Source organism: Zonotrichia leucophrys, chromosome 1 (assembly GCF_028769735.1).
Source record: "Zonotrichia leucophrys gambelii isolate GWCS_2022_RI chromosome 1, RI_Zleu_2.0, whole genome shotgun sequence".
NCBI lineage: Eukaryota > Metazoa > Chordata > Aves > Passeriformes > Passerellidae > Zonotrichia > Zonotrichia leucophrys.
Genome location: NC_088169.1, coordinates 57005788 through 57026006, shown reverse-complemented (window position 1 = coordinate 57026006; position 20219 = coordinate 57005788). Strand labels below are relative to the sequence as shown.

The 20219-nt window shown below is 35.2% G+C and overlaps 1 protein-coding gene across 5 annotated transcripts in view; it reads right to left on the bottom strand.

Annotated features, from left to right (window-relative positions):
* The window catches only part of DIAPH3 (diaphanous related formin 3), a 201101-nt gene that overhangs the window by 95959 nt on the left and 84923 nt on the right, over positions 1-20219 (bottom strand). For all 5 annotated transcript variants that reach the window (XM_064713728.1, XM_064713699.1, XM_064713709.1 and 2 more), the window contains 3 exons: positions 19601-19695; positions 13185-13286; positions 1662-1901 (listed from right to left, as the gene is read on the bottom strand). In XM_064713728.1, the coding sequence (XP_064569798.1) occupies positions 1662-1901; positions 13185-13286; positions 19601-19695 (437 nt within the window). The remainder of the gene's footprint in view (positions 1-1661; positions 1902-13184; positions 13287-19600; positions 19696-20219) is intronic.

Sequence of the window (20219 nt, the reverse complement as noted above, 5' to 3'; positions counted from 1 at the left end):
ACCAAGTCCTTAACACGGTATAGATTTTTCATAATTAACTCTAACAAGTCTGTTTATTTCCAAAGATCAAAATGCTACTGTGCTGAGATATACTCTCCCAGAGCATGCATGTTTTCCTTCAGAAAAGTGGATAAGTAACACAGTTTTCCAAATAAACAGGAAATGGAACACATATATATCAAAACCCAAAAATATATTCTAGGAGCCTTACTGTATGCAATGTTATAAAATATGTTACTTCTATTGTATTGGGAATCTCACTGAAAGATGTCTCAATAACACCACAAAAAACTTCTACAATGTGACACTGTGGTGCATGTAATACACTGTGATACACAACAATAGTTAGCTATAAATACAAGCCTGTGTTAGAAACATGCATATAATTTAATACATCAATAATTAATTAATGATTGAGTATTAGCATATCAATATTGTATCTCCTGAGACTACTCATGGCTGTTCTCTGATGTAGAAGAACTAATGCAGTTATTCATTCCATACTTTCATTATCTTTATACATCAATTCCCTCTCCTATTTCTAGTACTCCATGGTTATCTTCAAAATCCTCATATTCTAGATCTTAATAAATTATTTCTCCAAGATAAATTCTGACTTTTGATCCTGCTCTTATTCTTTTCATAATACATTTTTGTCTTGTGCATTAAAAATACAGAGAATATAACCAGACATAGGACAGATTCTTGTAAAATAATACTTAAGTAAATGCACCTAAAGAACAAAGAACCTTTAGTATCTTCCTTCTGAATATGTTCCTCGGCAAGTTGTCTTTTTAACTTAATCACTTCATCTACAATGTATTAACTTCAGGTGGGTGACTCATGCTTAATGCTTACTTTAGACCAGGGAAAGAATATAAGTTATTCTTTATGAATATTTATGTCATAGGTATCACATTCAACACTGACAGAATTCTTCTGAAATATGGCAGAATAAAGATGATCAGTTTCATGAATGTAGAAGTTAACATATTGTGTTTTCTCTTGTGCAAAAAGATAAAGAAACAGAAAGACAAAGAGTACATACAAAGTTTCAAATAATTCCTTCCTTGTAAGAACTACATGTGCACTCTGAAGATTATTCAGCAATCTCCCAGGGAGCATAGGAAAAAAACAACAACACTAAATATGGGACAGGTAACTAGCATTAGAATGGATTATAAATTAACACCCAGAAAAGTATAGACATTTTCTTGTATATATCTTATACAAAAGTTGAAAGAGTGAAAATTTAAGAAAAAGCAGAAGAAGCAAGAAACTGATGAAACTGAGCAACATAAGAGAATCACATAAGGAGTAAATTCATGTCCAAAAGAAAACATAACTGTATTAAAACATCCTAAAATGTAATAGATATCTTAGAAATGCTCAGACCTGTTAAAATTACAAAACTACTATGATCACAGTGACTGGATCCTTACACAACCTTATTTAGTTTGGGTTTTATATTATTCCCTCAAAATAAAATCACTTAAAAGTGATTAAATGCAAGCCAGTTTTAAGATGACTATTCATGGATCAACTGTACTTTTCGAACTATCAACTAATGCAAATAATAAGGAAAAATTAGTAAGCAAATAATTAACTGCAGGAAAAACATCAAAACTATTTATGCAGTATATTGACATTTCAAAACTCACTTTACATAGCGAGCTGAGATTATATCCAAAGGTCTGTGCATTCCGAGAACCTGCATTCATGTAGTTTCCCATTAACAATACTAGTTCCAGTAGCTTGCTAAAGCTTTTACTCTTCTTTATCTCTTCACAGGCAGCACTGACAGCCATGATGTCAGGTTTGATGTTGTTCACCTGCTCCTCAAACTGAAGCTTAAAAAGAATAGCACTGAGCCGTGGCCGTAGTCTCTTCACGTTGCTCATCTGATTGAAAAGAAAAATACAAGATTTCCTTTAAAATTCATGGTACACTTTGGCACTGTACAAATGCATACGCTCTAAAATGATTTATTGGTGTGACAGGCTTGAAGAAGCAATATATCTGCTATAACTGATAGCAAATAAATGAATGAATGAGAGACACTTGGGTAAGCAACTGAAATCCCATCTTGTGGTTAATAGGAACTGCCTCCATCCTTTCCAAATAACTAGTATGTGTAAGCAATAAAAGATAAAGTGTCATCATATATCACATCTGTCAACTCATATACCAAATCCCATAAAACTAATCCAAGTTTATGACCCAGCAGTTGCAAAGGAATGAAAGTAGTTCACAAATTTTGTATAACTCTGGATGTACCAAAACAAGACAAGTCTCATTTTCTGGTGCAAATATTTGAAAACTGATGTCAATAAGACCTTTGATAAACTTGCAGGAAAATAACAGTTTTGAAAAAATCTTTGAAACACTCAATGTAGTATACACTAATATATACTAATATTCATACCCCCTACACTCCTGTATACTAACCTAATACAGTTCATTAGCTGCAGCTGAATGCTTCCAGGAAAACAGCTTCTGTAGATCATATACAAAAGACTTGGCTTTTTCTATGGCTTGCTGATCATGTATTTTCAACAGAAATTTTTACCTTCTTATATACTAGGTCACCAAATTCTCACTCCAGATAAACTTTGCACATTGTTTACTACATCCACACAAGGAATGCTAAAACATTATTCAATAAGCTGCTTATCTTCTTTTTCCTATCCCTGTTTTCTCATCAATTTCATTAATTCCATAAGATCTTCTTTCTCATGCTTGTCTTCTTCTTTCTCAAGACATGGTTCAAGACAATAATTTCTTTACAATTCTCAAAAATTAAACTAAGTTTTTACTTTTTTTTTACTTTTTTTTCTTAATATTTTCTTAATAAGGAACACATTGTTTCCAGCTATCAGTACTTCTCAATGCAAGAAAGAAGCAATAATATTGGCACTTCTCCTACAAAGCAGTAGGCTTCATACAATGGCCTTAAACTTTTGCCTTTAAATTGGACATATCCCCCTCCAAACCACAGTGATACCTCAGGGTTTTACAGACTATTTCTCAATACAGATCTAGTCTACCAATGTGAAAATTGCTCTGACAGTGCAGCATTCATAAGTCATATGGCACTGATTATCCCCAGAGACTCAGTGTAAAGGATAATGGTGACACTCCATCCATTTTCAGTGTAAAGTGAAACTGAAGGCTGTCTCATCCAAAGGGTTTGATATCGAGGCAGAAGAGGATGGAATTTACAATCTATTTTATTGGTTTTACTGTGACAGCAGAAGAAAATAAAATCAGGTAGAGTTAACATTTTATGTCACTAGGTCATTTCAGAAATGCCTGCATAGCTGTGCAGCCACATGATGATGTTTCATTGAAGTAAACACATCATTTGGATTTTAGTTCAGATAAAAAATCAGGATGTAAAATAAGAAGTAATTTCCACTAACCGTACTTTGGTTTTCATCATAGAGCACATCACATAATCAGGATGTCTTTCAGATTAAACTAGGTTGAAAATCAACTGTTGTACTTTAGTAGACTGACTGCCTCCAGCGTGGTCGTCAAGTAAAACACTTAAAATGTACACTTTGAACATTATTAGCTCAGTACCAACTGTAGGCAGATATTCTGTTCTTATACTACATGAAATAGCATCCACCAAGTGTGGTAAAATTCTTTCTTAAGAATGGATAAATAAGGATAATGGCACTTGAATTTGAGCAAGGCATTTCACAGCAAAATAGAAACAGAAATACCTGAATTCCACATGAAATTAAGACAGTACTCTAACAACTTTATACCTAATTTAAGAATAACTACATAAAAGAATGTTAAGGTAGTAGACAGAAGCAAGTGTCATAAATTCATTCTACAAGTTCTGTCAGGAAGAATCACTATTAACTCCTTTTCCTCAATTATCTTACTAAATTTGTATATGTACTACTACTACTCAGCATCTTGAGAACATGTTTTTAGTTATAAGTTTTGTCCTAAAGTTAGCCAGAAAAAAAATTGGGACTAGACTAGGAAAAAAAACCCCACAACATTCCATTGAAATTATCCAGATTTTTAGTATTTAATACCATACTCAGGGTGCAATAGAGATGACCATTGATATTAAACCATAGAAACTACAAAAATTCACTGTAAGTTGCATTGATTTTAAATGATATTGAACTCAAGATATTACTGAATCACCAGAAGATCTATCTTTTGTTGATGCTTGGCTTTTCAAGATCCTCGAAACTGAAATATTCACGTACTTTAGACTACAGAGATGTGTTGCACAAACATGAACATGCACATCTGCATAAAAAGTGCAAAGTTTTCATCAGAACCACTTGAAATACAAGAAATTCCGATGTCCAGTACATAACTATGCAATTCTTAAAGTTGAATGCAGAAATATGTAATCTTAAAAATTAGAAACAGGAACACATGCCAGAAACACAACAAAAATGCCACTGGGATTGTTATTATTGTTTTACTAGTATTATTGTTGTTGTTGAAAATGCTCTGAAATCCATCCACAATGCATGTTGTTGGTATTATTTCTTTACTTGTTTGCTAAGTCAAAAACTGAGAAGAGTTCCCTTAGTAACATGGCTTTTTTTTGTGACATGTAGTTCACTTATATTTAAACTGTAAAATCCATACACCCTAGCACAAGAGGTGATAAGAATCTAAGTGTTGCTGACCATCTTATGTTAACATCCCTTATTTTTTTATAATCAGAGTATAAGGACATAAGTTTACGTCAGTTTTGATAGTGGAATTCTGAAAACAAACAATCCAAATAACTAAAACAGGAAGTTGAATTAGAAACCTATACATGTCAGAGAACTCAGTACAAAGGTAATGAATTGTACTACTTTTTAAGTAATAGTCCACAAAAAGAATTTCACTACAAGCAAGTCCAAATGGGAACTGACTTATGAGTTGAGATACCCAGTAGCAGCTCTCACAGATCTCACATCCAACAGCAAAGGCGGGTTCTCCTCTCAAATACAGCATAAATCACAAGGCAACCACAAGCATGTGCAATCTGATATATGTGTACTCTCACTATCTTTTTCTGTTGATGTCAAGCAAAGGAAAGCATCTCAGAAGTTTCACTGACACTACATTTTGATCACTGAAGGGGTTTCATTCCTGTCACAAGCTCATAGAAAAAAACACTGCAAGCACTTCAGTTTCATACCTTCTTTAAAAGGAGTACCAGTGCTGAGGCTGTCAGACCACCTGAAAATGTTCTCATCCAAAAGGTAAAATAACAGTTACAGCCAAGCTGACTAAAGAGAGCAAACTGGAACACCATTCCCTGTGGATAATGTATGGCTTTCACCTCTGCAGCATCAGTGACCTCCTAAGAGTGCAGAGGTAAAAATGACACTTATCTTTAAACCCAGGCACTTGAAAAACAGGAAAAAAAAGTCAGATAGGGAAGGACTGATACCTTAACAGGTATTTTATCACGTTTAAAGAAGATAAAAGAACATCCTGCTCAATTTGAAAAGGACAGCCAACATGCCTAAATCTTAGTGAAAACCAGCAGCATTCTGGAAAGATCAAACATTATTTCACACTATGGGAAGTCAATTTGCGATAAAAATCAGTATTTTTGTTGAAATGTTTTTATGTATAGTGGAAAGAGTATCTCTTTCTTCACCTTTGGCATACTCTTTTTACTCAAGGAAATAATAATAAAGTCAAGAACTGCCCACACAAAATTAAAATTACTTAAGAGAAATTGAGTACACATATAAACATATATATATATACGTACTCACATATATATACATATATATATACATGCAAACAATTGAACTAACGACTTTTCAGACTTATTAGCAATGATGAAGAGCATGTCCTGTTACTCTGCTTCTCCAGCCTGAATTATAATCAGCTTGAACCACTAAGTAAGTTTCTTGCAAATCAAATATTTTCCTAAAGGATATTCAGGGCAGAATAGAAGGCAGTGTACTGTAAGTGACACGGGGACAACACCTATCAATTACCTCCCAGCTGCACACAGGCAGCCTTCTCTTGTCTTGTGGATGACAGTGCACTGATTCACAGTGCAGAAAATCCCTGGTACTGTTTTGGATTGCATTATGTTCAACAAAGATGGCCCAGCAAGGTCAGTGAGCACATCTCAGAATTGCCAATGGGGGCTACAACACAGCTGTCAAAATAAGCTGAGCTTACAACCTTCAGGCTGAAATTCACAGGAAGGTAAGGTCTGTGAAAAGAAAGTAGCCCTGTTCTTTTGTCTTATCCAAAAAATACAATTAGATGTACTGACATCTTGATCAGTATGAAATGCAGATCGCTTTTGTTTTTTCAAGTTGAAACCAGACAATATTTTCCTAAAAACAAAACTTCCAAGAAGGAGAGGGTCCAAATTTCCAAAATTCTTCTATTTTTAGCTGGCCTAACAGATGTCTGAAAGGCTATTTTCATTAAAAGACACATATGGAGCAGATGCTATCAGACTGAAAAGGTTTCCTCATGGGAAACCAAGTCAAGAGCTTAATATAGGTAAAAATCCTCTGTAAAACCTCTAATTCATACAGGTAGCAAGAATAAATAAATTAACACCGGAAGTCAAGGGCAGATGTCATTGAGGAATTTAAAAGCAAATATTATAGCATCAAACCAAATGGAGAAAAGTTTCTGAAACTGCATTCCAGATCTAAAAATCTGGTAAGCCTGACTTTAAAATAAATGCCTCATTTTCTGTCTGGCTATTACTAGGAATCCACCTCCTAATGAAAAGTCTACTATAAGGAATATCCCAACACAGAGGTCATGAAGACACATGATCAAGGTCTGGATGAGAATGTCTCAAAATCATGACAGCAAGTTCAGTACTTCCCATCAGGTTGAACCATCATAACAATTCCCACATAGAAGTGGAATTTGATGTTACATAGCTTGCAGCTGATTTTGATGTCTTTGATGTGACAGACAAGACCCACTTCAAAAAAGTTCAGGCCTCCAACCATTTGCATCATCTTCTCTACTGACCCACCAAGGTGTGTCCCAGTTAATTTTCTCAGAAGGAAGATACGTGTCTATGATCATGACAGTACCGCTAAGGAAAAAACACTCCACTGTAGAGCTTCTGTAGCCCTGTCAATAGTGAATTCAGTAATGACTGGGGAATTTTTATCCAATGGTTATTTGGTGTATTTGGAACCATAGTTAATCTGTGGCAAAAACAGTCTGACATGTCACATAAGTGAATGCTGCAGATGACAGTTTGCATGACTCGAAGAGTTTCTCAGTTCTACAAAATTATCACAGGGAAAGCAAATCCTACAGCACATGGAGCTGTACTGGGCTCTAATGTCTGAAGCTGGAAAGGTGAAATATCTGCATATTAATTTCAGGCTCTAGGGATTTAATAAGTACTGATCAGCCTCATCGTTCTTTCAGCACAGCTGCCCTACACTAGCCAGTCATTTGGATACCTAACTCAATTTAGGTGGCTAAATTCCAAGAAATCCTTGAATTTGCTGAGTTAAAATGGCAGGACCATGGTCCCTACTACACACAGAAGTGTTTTCCTTATGATACGTAATGCATGACATGATCATTAGAGGGTTGCTTACATTACTAGTGAAGAAAAACATCAAATCGGATCCAGGACAGGCCCTTGATAGATTGTGCAAATGAATGGCTGGAAGCAAAAGATGAGGACCCTTCAGAGAAATAACATTCCTGCTCTGAAGCTGCAGCAATATCTGCCAAGAAGAGAACTGAGATAACCTGTGCGTGGGCTAGAAGAAATAACAAGCACCCACTTAGCCATCTGAATTAATATCAGGCAGTAAGACAATTTTTTTAAATTGTTCTTTAGATTAACTACACAAAATGGTTTTACCAGAACTAAACAAGAGATAAGAGTAAGGTCTGCTTCTACTGAAGCGTTTACATGAGCACTCATCTGTAATATGGCATCACAAAGGAATTAATACAAGCCAATCCAAAGGCAATTGCAAACAGTCAGATTATTGCAGATCATTCATGATGGCCATTTTCAGAAGGTATTCTGGAGCCTTGCTCTCCACCTTTACCTAGGTACAAGGTTTGAAAATCATCAACATTACAGGAGTTAAGGATGTTCTCCTTCACCACAGCATAAGTAACTTGACTGCAATTTGTCATAAAGATTCTTTAACTCTCACAAATGGCATATAAAAGAAAGTTAATTTTTGGCAACACTCCTGGAAAGGCAGGAAATACTGATAAAGAACACTGACAAGGTAGAGCAGCAGATACACGTGACATCTAGAAGACACAGAAGATAAGGTTTGCAGATAGAAATTAACACAATCAAAATATCTCACAGCTCAGATGCACGTCAGCACTTCAGAATTTTAAACAGACTGAAATGTCACTAGGTATGGCTCTGTCCAAGCATCAAGTCTTATGAAGGGCAGAGTACGCTTCTGCAGAAACAGTGATAGTATGATATTTTCCAGACAACAGTGAAAAAACATTAATACATTTTGAGTTATCCCCAACGAGAACATACAGGTGAAACCATCAGCTGAATATGGAATTGATCAATTTAAGTGCCTGCTGAATTATTTAAGACAAACTAGCCTTCATCAGGCCTCACTCTAATCTTCAATTTACTCTAGTGAAATCTTTTCCTTTGGTACGAACTCATTAAAAACACATCCATCAGTGAACAAGCTGTGAAGCCACATGAGGATTGCTTGCCAAATTCTATTTGGGTTAGCTGTCAGTGAATTTCACAAGGTCTGAACATTAATTATTTCTGAAACAATATTTTGTAATTCCCTCAATTCTGTCTTTGAGCAAATATAAGTGATCAAGGAAAAATCTGTTTCCTTTTTTTTCACTACCAGACAATATCGGAACATCTTTCTGAATGTCTCAGATCACAAGAAAAGGAAGACAGCAGGAGCTATCACATGTGGCTCTTGAGACACAGACCTAGCATTCTCATATGTAAGAATGCTAGTACACTTGCATACACCTGAGGTCAAATGTCTACCAATAGCATCCTGTCAAGCATCAGAAACTTTTTACATTAGAAGTGTTTATAAACAACAACAAAACTTTGATTTCTTAAGTGGAATTGCATTTATAGATTTCAAACCACATAATAAATTTAATATAGACCACGACCATTTTATACCACTAAGGATTACAGGCACTGACGAGGCTATATAAAATCCTAGAATTTTTTTGTGTTGGAAGGAATCTTAAAAATCATCTAGTTCCAACTCCCCTGCCGTGGATAGGGACACCCTCCACCAGACCAGGTTGCTCTGAGCCTCATTCAACCTAGCTTTGAAAATTTCCAGGGATGGGACATCCACATTCCCTGGGCAACCTGTTCCAGTTGTCTCATGCTGGAATTTACTACTGGATTCAGCTATATGCATGGAGCATTAGCAATTCAGAACTACTTTTTGGAATGGTTCCTAGTGTAACATACAGCTAAAATATGTTGGCATGGGTAGGCCTGAAGCCTTAGCACTGCTGTGTGGGCAAGAGAGGGAGGAGAGGCAGATGAGTGGCGCTGTAAAGTTGGGAACTGCAGTTACAGGACACTGAGGGGAGGGGAGGTGCAGCAAAGATCTGGCACCATCTGATATGGGACTAAACATCGACATGCACCTCTGAGCCTTGCTAAATGCCCTGAAATGTCAGACCTAGAGGCACAGGGATCCCTGATAAAGAGCATCAAACTGTGATTTCTTAAATGGAATTGCATTCATGGATATCAAACCATATAATAAATTTGAAATAGTCTAGGACTATTTTACAACACAAAGAATTACAGCCACAGTAAATAAACAAGTGTACCTCAAATCATAGAATGGAATTCTATGAGAATTCAGAACATTCAAGTTCTGAACAGCTAGAAGATGCTTGTGCCCAACTTCCTAATAAATCAGATATTAACCAGTGGTATGGTAATAGTTCAGTAAAAATCCATTAAACAGATTACTGCACTCAAAGTATCCATCATGATCAATAAATCTAACTAGTAGTTATTACAGCAACTTCACTGAAAATAAATTAGATTAATATTTACTAAATTATCTACTCCTTAAACATTTCTTTGATACGATGACAAACACTACACCAAAAATTAGGAAAAAATACTCTCTAAAACAATACCTTTTTCTTAGTAGGAAAGAACTACCTGCAAAACAAATCAACACTGCTAAAAATCCTAAAGCAACAAAATATTTATACTGTCCATTGAAGAAAGAAGCAGGTACAAAAAGTAAAAACCTCCAAAATACAACCTCTCTCAACAGTTACCAAGATGAACATCTAGATGAAAACTCATTTATCTCCAGTGGGTTTCATACTGCACAAAGATAATCTTCACCATTATCAAGTTTTATTCAAGATTCAGTATGGTACTAGTAAAGACAAGGTTGTGAGTTTGATCCCTGTAAGGGCTATGCCCTTAAGAGCTGGACTCAATGATCCTTGTGGGTCCCTTCCAACTGAGAATACTCTGTGATTCTGTGGTAATTAATGAAATTACCAAGAAAACAATATGAAGGTTAGGGAAGTTTTTAAGAAGTTTTGGAGAAGTTGATTGCAGTAAGTAAAACCAAGTCCAAAACAAGAACTATGGTAAAACAAGATGCAATTGAGTAATTATGTTTCATCAAGCACAAGTTTGATGAAAACCTCCTCATGAATTTGAAATACCCCATGAATTTGAGCAAGAAAATACAACATTCAATATAACATCAAGTTAAGGTAACAATAGCAAACTAAATTTTTAGTAAGATGAACAGAATTAATGCAGTTGTCATGAAATAGTTAATGAATCTGTACAAGCCCCTGCCTGTCCCCCTCCTACCCCCAAAAAAACCCCACAATTCTAAACCAAAAACAAAGCTCCACAGTAATACATGATAATATCTGTGCTCTGAGACATTGGCCGGGAGTAAGTGAAAGAAAGAACCAAGCGGAAAATAAAGTAGTTTATCTAAAGAAAACCCCAAGTCTGGAAGAGAAGATAAGGGCCATAAAGGATTTATTTTATACTTACTGCTGAATGAACAGAAAATATAAAAATGATAAATAACTTAAAAAAGGGAAGGCAGAAACCACAAAAGCAACTCATAGGGTCAATTCAAAGAAAACAAATGCTCACAACCATAAGACAAAACCCCAAACTAAACCCCAAAACCATAAGCAACATTCATGAAGGGAACCTGAACTGTTTAGAATCATGCTCTCAAGGTCTTTAAGCCAACAACAAAATTTAATTGACTTTTCTTGAAACATACAATAGTGTAACAGTCACTGCCAGCCAATATCTCACTAAGTGTCTCGCTGTTGGTTTCAGAGTATCGAATCCTGACTTTCAATTCAAAGCCTGAAAGATAATGGGTTTCCATGATGAAAAAAAATTTATCGCACAAGTAGTAATTAGCCATTTATTCACTATTTAGATTCTTCCTTAGGAGTCAAATAGTTTAATTGTTCCTTTAATCACAACTTCAGAGAAAATTAATATGGAATCTCCTAATTCTCTAAAAAAACATAACTATAAAACACTACTCATCTAAAAGACTTCAAGCCTTGCATTGTGTATTCAAGTTTGATTCTTCCCATTTAAAACAGACAGCAAAAATTAAGGCATAAACCAATATTTTTAAGGAAAAATAAACAAAACCAACAAAACCAGCAATAATGTGAAGATTCGCATTAGCATTATCAGTGGCTTCCTAAGAAATGGGAAGAATTTCTCAGCCCACTCCGTGGACAACAATAACAGAAAATATCCAGGAGAGCCACATGGAGCTTGAAGAACTTTGATGAAAAGTAAATGGATAGGATTCCATATTCAGAGTAAAAAAAAGTGACTTATTCAAATTTTCTCCCATTGGAACAGAAAGGAAAAATGTTTCATGTAATAAACATTGTCACTTGTTCTCTCAAATCCCCTCTACTACATGCATAGAAGCTGTGACATGACAGAAACTGTTCCTGATGATGGGGTTTGGTCTTGTTTGTGGACTTTGTTTTTTAACGTTTTGCATAGAAAACCAGGAAAAGCAAGAACTTGCACTTTTCAGTTAGTGGGAATCTGGCTGTTCCTTCAGAAAATAAGCTCCAGAAATTTTTGAGATATAAGAACTCTTATCATTTTGTCCATTTATTTTATTTTTCTGAGCTATCACATTGCCTCAACTTTTAAACACAAATTTATCAGAAAAGTTGGGCCAGATGCAGCAAAACTCTACCTACACTGTTACTGGTCTAGCTCTTCTCATCAACTGACAGTTCCATCTAACTGAGTAAGTATTACTCCCTCATGGGAAATTCCCTCAGATAAGATAATCTTAGCAATAACCACCTTAGGTTTAAACTCCAGGAATGGACAAGAAAAATCAAAGCCTTGTACAGATTTATGCACCAGGAAACTACATAGCATTACTCTGTGTTTGTCTGGATGAAGTAATTACCAACTATGAATTATGAGCTATAGAGAAATTAGATGCAAACTGTATTTCCACAAAAAGCATCAACTGCCAGCTCTGAAGTAGCATTTTCTTTTTTTCACTTCCAGTCTTCCTTTGTGAATTCAACCTGGAAGATACTACAAACATATCTTTCCAGAGGGAAGGGGAAAAGTGATTAGGGATACTCTTTACAGGACATGGTATAAAACAGAGGCAGCAGGAGGCAGAATAGGTCAACATGATCACTATGACATTATATTCTTCTCATTTACATGGAGAATAGAAAGAAAAACTTAAGTGTAGAAAACTTCACTTAAAAAGGTTCAGATTTTTTAATGTAAACAAAAGTAAGGCCAAACTATTATAGCTATGAAAATTCAAAAATAGCTCTGTATCTCCCAGTGAAGTTTTGCCACAGAAAATAACTAAGTTTTTATCGTTTTGGTTTGGTTTCTTTTGCAAATACAAATAACTTGTTTAAACAAAGAGAATCCAAAATCATTCCAGAAGCAATATTTCAATAATCAGGCCTTTCATCTCCATGGATATGTCCAACAAAAGTCCAGTTGAATGGCAGCACCTGTAATCTTCTCCCAGTCTGGAATCCCTTCACTTTTAGGAAGAAGCAACTGTTTTGGTTTTTTTCTATGATATTATATTAACACTGTATTTCAGAAAGGACAAAAAAAAAAAAAAAACAACCAGTGATAATAAAACAGAACTCACCACAACACCAAACTGCTCTGGCTCAGACAAATTGTTATACTCGTTCTTGAACTTGGACAATGCATTCAATTGCTCTTGTTCAGGGAGGTGTTTTATTAAATTCTATAAAGGAAAATAAAATAGGCTTAAAAATCTCAGATTCACTGTTGCTTCTATTATAGTAAACAAACAGGTTTACACATGCATTACTGCCATACACTCCAAAGTCAACACTCTTTCCTGAAGACAGCAGAATGTACATAGCAACACACAAATTAAAGTAACTGAGAGTGTAAAAGATAAGTGATACAATACTGCCAGCAATACTGCAATACTGACACTGATTCTACACACTTCCGTAGCATTTTTTTAGAACTGTTTTAACGAAGGAATGTGCTTGATAGGCATGGAAACAGAATACTTCAAAGCAAACAAAACAGAAACTTTAAGCATAACATAACCACCCAAATTCTGGCAAGAATTACTAATGCTGGATCAAAAGTATTTTGGAAAAGAATAATTAATTTTCTAGCATTTCAAAACAAAAGTTTAAACCCATTACACTTACTTATTTACTTACTTACACTACTACTTAGCATGAAAACTTGCTAAAAGTAGTAAGTCAGAGGTGAGATTCAGCTTCAGCTGAATTCTGAACTCAATATGGGGAGGTTGGACACATATAAAGTGAACGTCTTACAGGTAAGGGAATCAAACATTTCACCTTCATCTGTTCCCCTGAAGAATCCTCTGACTCCCTGGAGCTTCCTGAACACTCAGACACATATTATCTACAAAAAGACACTCACAATTGGGCACCTGAACCCCACTCTAATTAGCTTCTGCTAGGCAGCTAAAAATGGCTTTTTGCATATTCTGGAAATAGCTTCTCAGACACTTAATTGTGGTATAAAATTTGAATCAGTAGCTCAATTCTGTCCCTTCCCAAGATGACTGCTGCAACTACCAGGCAATAGCCAGAGTCCCTACGGCCTGCTGTGTCTCTCAGATCATGACTCTTTGTGTTTCTGGTTGCACGTTTGTGCTTCTGTCACAGTGAGAAAAACACAAGAGAGATTTTCCTTTCTTAAAACACTCTTTGGTCTATTGGTAAGCTCACTCTCCTGAACTTAAGATTCAATCCTTTTAACCCTGAAGCCAGTCTAGGACACACAGCCACTCCACTACTATTACCATATTTCAAGAAAGAAACAAGACCAACTTCCCCATTACTTGATGGAAAAGGCAGACATTTTGGTTGCCAACATTTGTTTTATTACCTCTCAAGTAAATAGCTTTGGTGATATACAATGAGCAAAAAAGAATTTGTTTCAGTTAGTGAGCTGAATCTCCATCTGAAAGTCTTAAAAACCCTAATTTTACCCCCTAAAGATCCTAATTCCTTCTTAAACAGGAAATTTAGCCAGTTAAGATATAAAAATTACCTCTCTGGGGCCAGGCAGATAAAAAGTCATACCTGTGCTTTGCTTAACGCACTTCTTTAGTTTAAGAAGAACAAATTTTACTCTTTTCAGTAGTAGCTGAAAAATATCCCTAAATCAGTAGACTGATTCAACAGAATGTCCATGCGCAAATAAGGATTTTGGTAAGAAAAGACAAAACTATTAAAAATGCAGGAACAACGATGCTTAAAACAATAATGTAAACTTAAATTTTAGGAGCTTGATTTAGATATGATCAAACTGAATTTTAGTGGAACAGCAGTCATACATATCCTTACCACTCTCACATATGGAAAATATTTTTGTAAAACAGACTACACTTATTAATTATGGATGAAGATGCCTGGCAATAAATCAGTAGTACTGAGCAAAAATGAAAGGGTACAAAGTGTAAAAAAAATACATTTTAAATTAGAAATTCATAACACACCTATTTTTTTTTGATACCCAGCATTCCCAAACACAGCTCTAAATATAATACAATTCCTTAATATTTACTGAAATTAAAATGTTATTCTTTGATGCAGAAATAGTTTTCATATGAAGAAAAACTGTCCACAAAACTTTCAAAAACCAAAAACAGTCAAGTGTTAAATGAAGATTTTCAACGTTGAGCATCATAATATAAAAAAAAGCAACCAAAACAGAAGGAGCAGCTGATATCAAAGCAGCTTTTATGGTGTTCAGATAAAGCTTTTGAGCAGCTACAGATGAAATACATTTTGAATATCAAACAATAACAAGCAGGAGAGTAAGCAGGAGAAAGAATTTTGACTGTGTCACGGGAAATATTTCAATAATTAGTCAATGAGTCTTTGGATTACAACATGGCTTTTGGAGTTTTTACATTTTGAAGTGCTAGATTTCATTTCTAACTGAAGCGGGGAATGGAGACAGATGGAGAGAAAATACATTTTATTTCTTAAGCATAACAAGAGCTGGACTAAGAACAAATTTCCAACTTCAGAAACAGTGATTATTAGGATCCCCTGAACAAAACAGTTACAACTAAACAAAAATATCTGCTGAAAGCAAGAAATTTCTGAAAAGGAGAAGTACCATGCTCTCTAAGGTAATCTGTATGAATGAAGAAAATTAGCCATATATGGCTATAAAATTAGCCATATATGGCTATATTTCCCTCTTCTCGGAATGATGAAATACATGGAACACATTTTCATAGCATGGTCATAATGCATACTTGAAAAGTATGTGGAAGGTAGAAATAGAGACATAGAGCTCGATACTTAAAGTTATTTAAAAGTATATATGAAGGTGCATACCAACTTTTTGAAGCAATGGGGCACATTGTTTTACCACTTTCAAAGGAAGATGGGTGTTTTAAGTCCTTTTTCAAGTTCAAACTTAGTCCCCTTTTCAAAGTTATTATAGGGTTGTTTTACTCACAAACAAGCAATTTGGATGAACCCATTTGATAAATATTATTACATCTAAACTTGAAAACTAAATTTGAAGCCTAAGTTCTACTGAATTTTCTACCTGATTTAGGTCTTCAAGGGATTAATCACTTGGCAAAAAAATACAGTCTATATTCTTGAGTGATTTATATGAATGTGTTCATACAGGATATTGTGTACATGATCACTTGTATTCCATTCCACTGAATTTTACATAATCACAGCAGCTGCTAATATCACTGTACTCTTGTAGGATATAATTTCTCACTTTTGGCTCTTCATCTTCTCTTACCCTTTTCTTAAATAAAATTGTTCACTCCCCTCCAGAAGCAAAGACGAAAGGGCTCAACCACTGTTGAAAGCACTTTGGACTCAATTTTGATGCCAAACACAAAAAGAGGTTACTGTATACACTGAATTTCAACATAATTTACTGCCAATACCAATTAATAGGGCCACAAGATTATCAGCACAGTGTCAAAGAGTTATAATCTATTATATTTTTAGCTATGCCTACTGCAAAGCTCCAGTGGGAATAGGGCGTGCTAGATGTTCTAAATATACAGAAAATTAGGCATTCTTTATCCCAAGGCATACACAATTATAATGAAAATAATAATCCACAGAAGAAATTAAAAATAATGATACAAAAGCAAAAAAATTATCCATGAAAATAAATTTTCTCTTCTTAGATTACAGCATCTTCACATAGAAATATGCCATTAATTAACTACCCATTACTGGTTTGATTATTTTTTTTACCAGAGTCTAAATGCAAAAATAAATTTTGCCTTCTTTAGATAATACACATAGAAATTATCAAAATAACAGTGCTTTATATTTTTAATATATAGTACTTATTTATTCAGGTTGCTTCATTTAATTGTTGTGGACCCAATTTTTCTAACAAGCTAAATGTTAACTGTTGAAAAACAGTGCTAAGATCAAATAGCATGAGAGAGTCTCAGAGCAAGATGGACTACCTGAGACAGAGTTTAAGCAGAGCATAACAGAAGAGCATATTCCATCTCTCAGTTTTTCATGCTACAATACAGAATTTCCACTGCTATACCAAATAAAATAAGATAAAGATACACATCATGCTGCTGTTAAGCATGAAGAAAACCTTGAAAAAGTGATCTAAGTGCAAATTAGACTAAAAAAAACATTTTAGAAGTGTAAACAATGTTCATCCTAATAACCTTAAAGTAATAGTTTTAATGCCAATATTAACTGCATCATTGAACAAAAGAATGAGAATTATACAATGATTATATATACTGTCACTGGAGATCACGGTTCATGCTTGCTCCTTCAAATATTTAAGAGAAACATCTCATTCTTCAATGAAGAAGGGAAAGTGAAGTCCAAATAGCTGAAGAGAAATTAAACATCTTTAAAATCCAAGTCACAGGAAGTGAGGGCAAAATTGCATGCAGGAAGAAAAGCATGCCGAGCATTGCACAGCCTCCTGTGCGATAAGACAAGATGTTATTTTGATATTCCAATATGGCGGAAATTCATTTTGCAGGAAAACCACAGACATACAGATTTGTCTTGTTTTGACATCTGAATACAAGTTCCTATGTGTTGCAGTAGAAGCCACACCTGAATTTCAGTGAGCCTTAATGTAACAACTAACTTTATGACCCTGATACCTGTACTTGTTTTAACTAATCAACATTCCTAATCAACATTCAGCAAATAGATTATGTTTCTAAAAAACCAATCTACCTTCACCTTTCTTTCATGTTTCAGCAGGGACTGGTACCCAAGTCTCAACACACTTTGAAGTATGCTGAAGAGATTAGCTATCTAAAACCTATGCCACATTACTAGTACATAGACAGTAATTATCAATTATTGCTATATTATGTTTTGACATTTATGAGCCATAATAGAAATAATTTGAAGTTCATCACAGTATGCCAGAGTCCTGTCCAAAATACAGATAATTTTTCTAAAGACCGACATTTTCAAATTTACTGATGCCCACCAAGAGGACTAAAGAATATGGCACATGACAGGCAAGGACAGACTCAGAGAAGTCACTCTGTTCAACTCTGGGAAAGCCTCATGGGCCCTTAATGTGTGCAGATACCCAACTACGTGGCACAAAGAAGGTGTAACTAAGCTGTTCTTGGAGTTGTGCAATAGAAGAACAAAGATCACAAGTTATCACAACTAAGATTCCAGTTAGATAAACAAAGAAACATTTTCTACTACAAGTATTCAACACTGAAAAAGGTTTCCAGAAAAGCCAATGGGTCTCCAGACTCAGAGATACTAAAAATTTGATGGGAAAGGCCCTGATCAAAGTGCTCTAGTTGACCTGGCTTTGAGAGTCTTGGCTCAAATGACTTCAAGACACCCCCTCCAAATTATTTTTCCCATCTTTAAAATGATTCACTTGTGTTTATTTCATTAAATTCTTCAGCTTTTCAACCCTTAAATATCACTGTATATAGAAGAACTTTCAGTTTATTTTGGCTCCACGTAGAGTCATACTGACTTTGTGTTTTAAAAAAGTAATATTGAAAGAGAACACACTACTTAAATAAACTCCATGGAAGAGAAGTGGTGAATGGTGTAAATGCTCAAGGGCAAGACATTGGATTGTTACAGCTCTAACAAACAAAAAAAACCACCCAAACTAAACAAAAAAAATAGAGATTTGTGCAGATAAGACAGAGCTAAAACAAAGCAAAGAAAAATTTGGTAAGTAGGGAAGAAACAAAACATCATATGTACACATGGAAAAGTCTCTATTTAGGTGCAGACAATATGGAACATCGAGAATATAAATTCAGCTGTGTCATACTTTAATCCCATCCAGCAAGCAAGCACCAAGCAGCCCCTCACTCACTCTCCCCACAGTGGGATAAGGATGAGGTTGGAAGGGTTAAACTCAGAAAACTCACAGGAAGAGATAAAACCATGCACACAAGCAAAGCAAAGCAAGGAATTCATTCATTGGTTCCCATGGGCTGGGAGATGTTTACTGCCATCTTCAGGAGAGCAGGGCTCCATCAAATGTTATGGTGACTTGACAAACACCACCACTCCATCTCCCTTCTTTTTTTTTCCTTCCACTTTACATACTGAGCATCATGTCATACTGTCTGGAATGTCCCCTTGGTCATTTGGGGTCACCTGTCCTGGCTGTGTCCCCTCCCAACCTCCCATACACACCCAGCCCCCTTGCCAACGTGGCAGTACCAACAAAAAAGGCCTTGGCTCTGTGCAAGCCCTGCTCAGCAATAACAAAAACATCTCTCTATTATCAAAGCTCTGCTCAGCACAAATGCAAATATAACCCCATATCAGCCACCATGAAGACAATTAACTTAGTCCCAGCCAAAAACAACACAAGCTGCTTTCATAAAAATATTAGCATTACAAATTTAAAAAAAAAATTACTGTTCACAGGAAAAGAACATTCTTGCCATTAATAATTAGCCAAAAGTTTACATTAAGGGGTGTTTTTAGCTATGCATTTCTATTTACTGAGAAGCTTCTCTTCAAATACTGGGATTTAAAGTGCTATTTTTGTTACCTGAATCATGGACTCTGAGAGCTGTGTTTCATCTACTTCCAATATCATCATTTTGATCTCTTCATAAGGCACTCGGAAAGATCCAAGGAAAATTGCTAAAACAGAGATTCCACAAATAATGAAGAAAGCAAGACAAGAGCTATCTTGCTTCTATTTAAAAAACAGCAGCAAAACAGGTCATAGCATCTCCAGATTAACAAACACTATGCCAAATAATTTAGGTAAGACAACAATTTTTAATGTATTTTTAAATTATTGTTTTCTTGCAATTCCAGCCTTCTCCATATCCATTCGTTATATACAACATCCAGCATCACAGAAGACTTCCATAAGCAGTCAGAGACAAGTCTACTCTTTAGAAGAATCACTGCTATTACAGTATTTTGTGCTAAGGTGACAACTGTAATTTTTTCAATAGTCTTGTCAGGGCCTTCTTTGAAAGAAGCACCATGACAAACCAAAACCAAGCCACAGAAACAGAACGTTTTGTTAAATGTTCTTACAAGCACTCTTTGTTTAGTCACCATAATACAGTTATTTCTTATTTACTCTCTGCTGGCATTTAGGAACCTATTCTTCCTAGAACTCCTCTCCATCAAAACTTTATTTTCTTTGTATA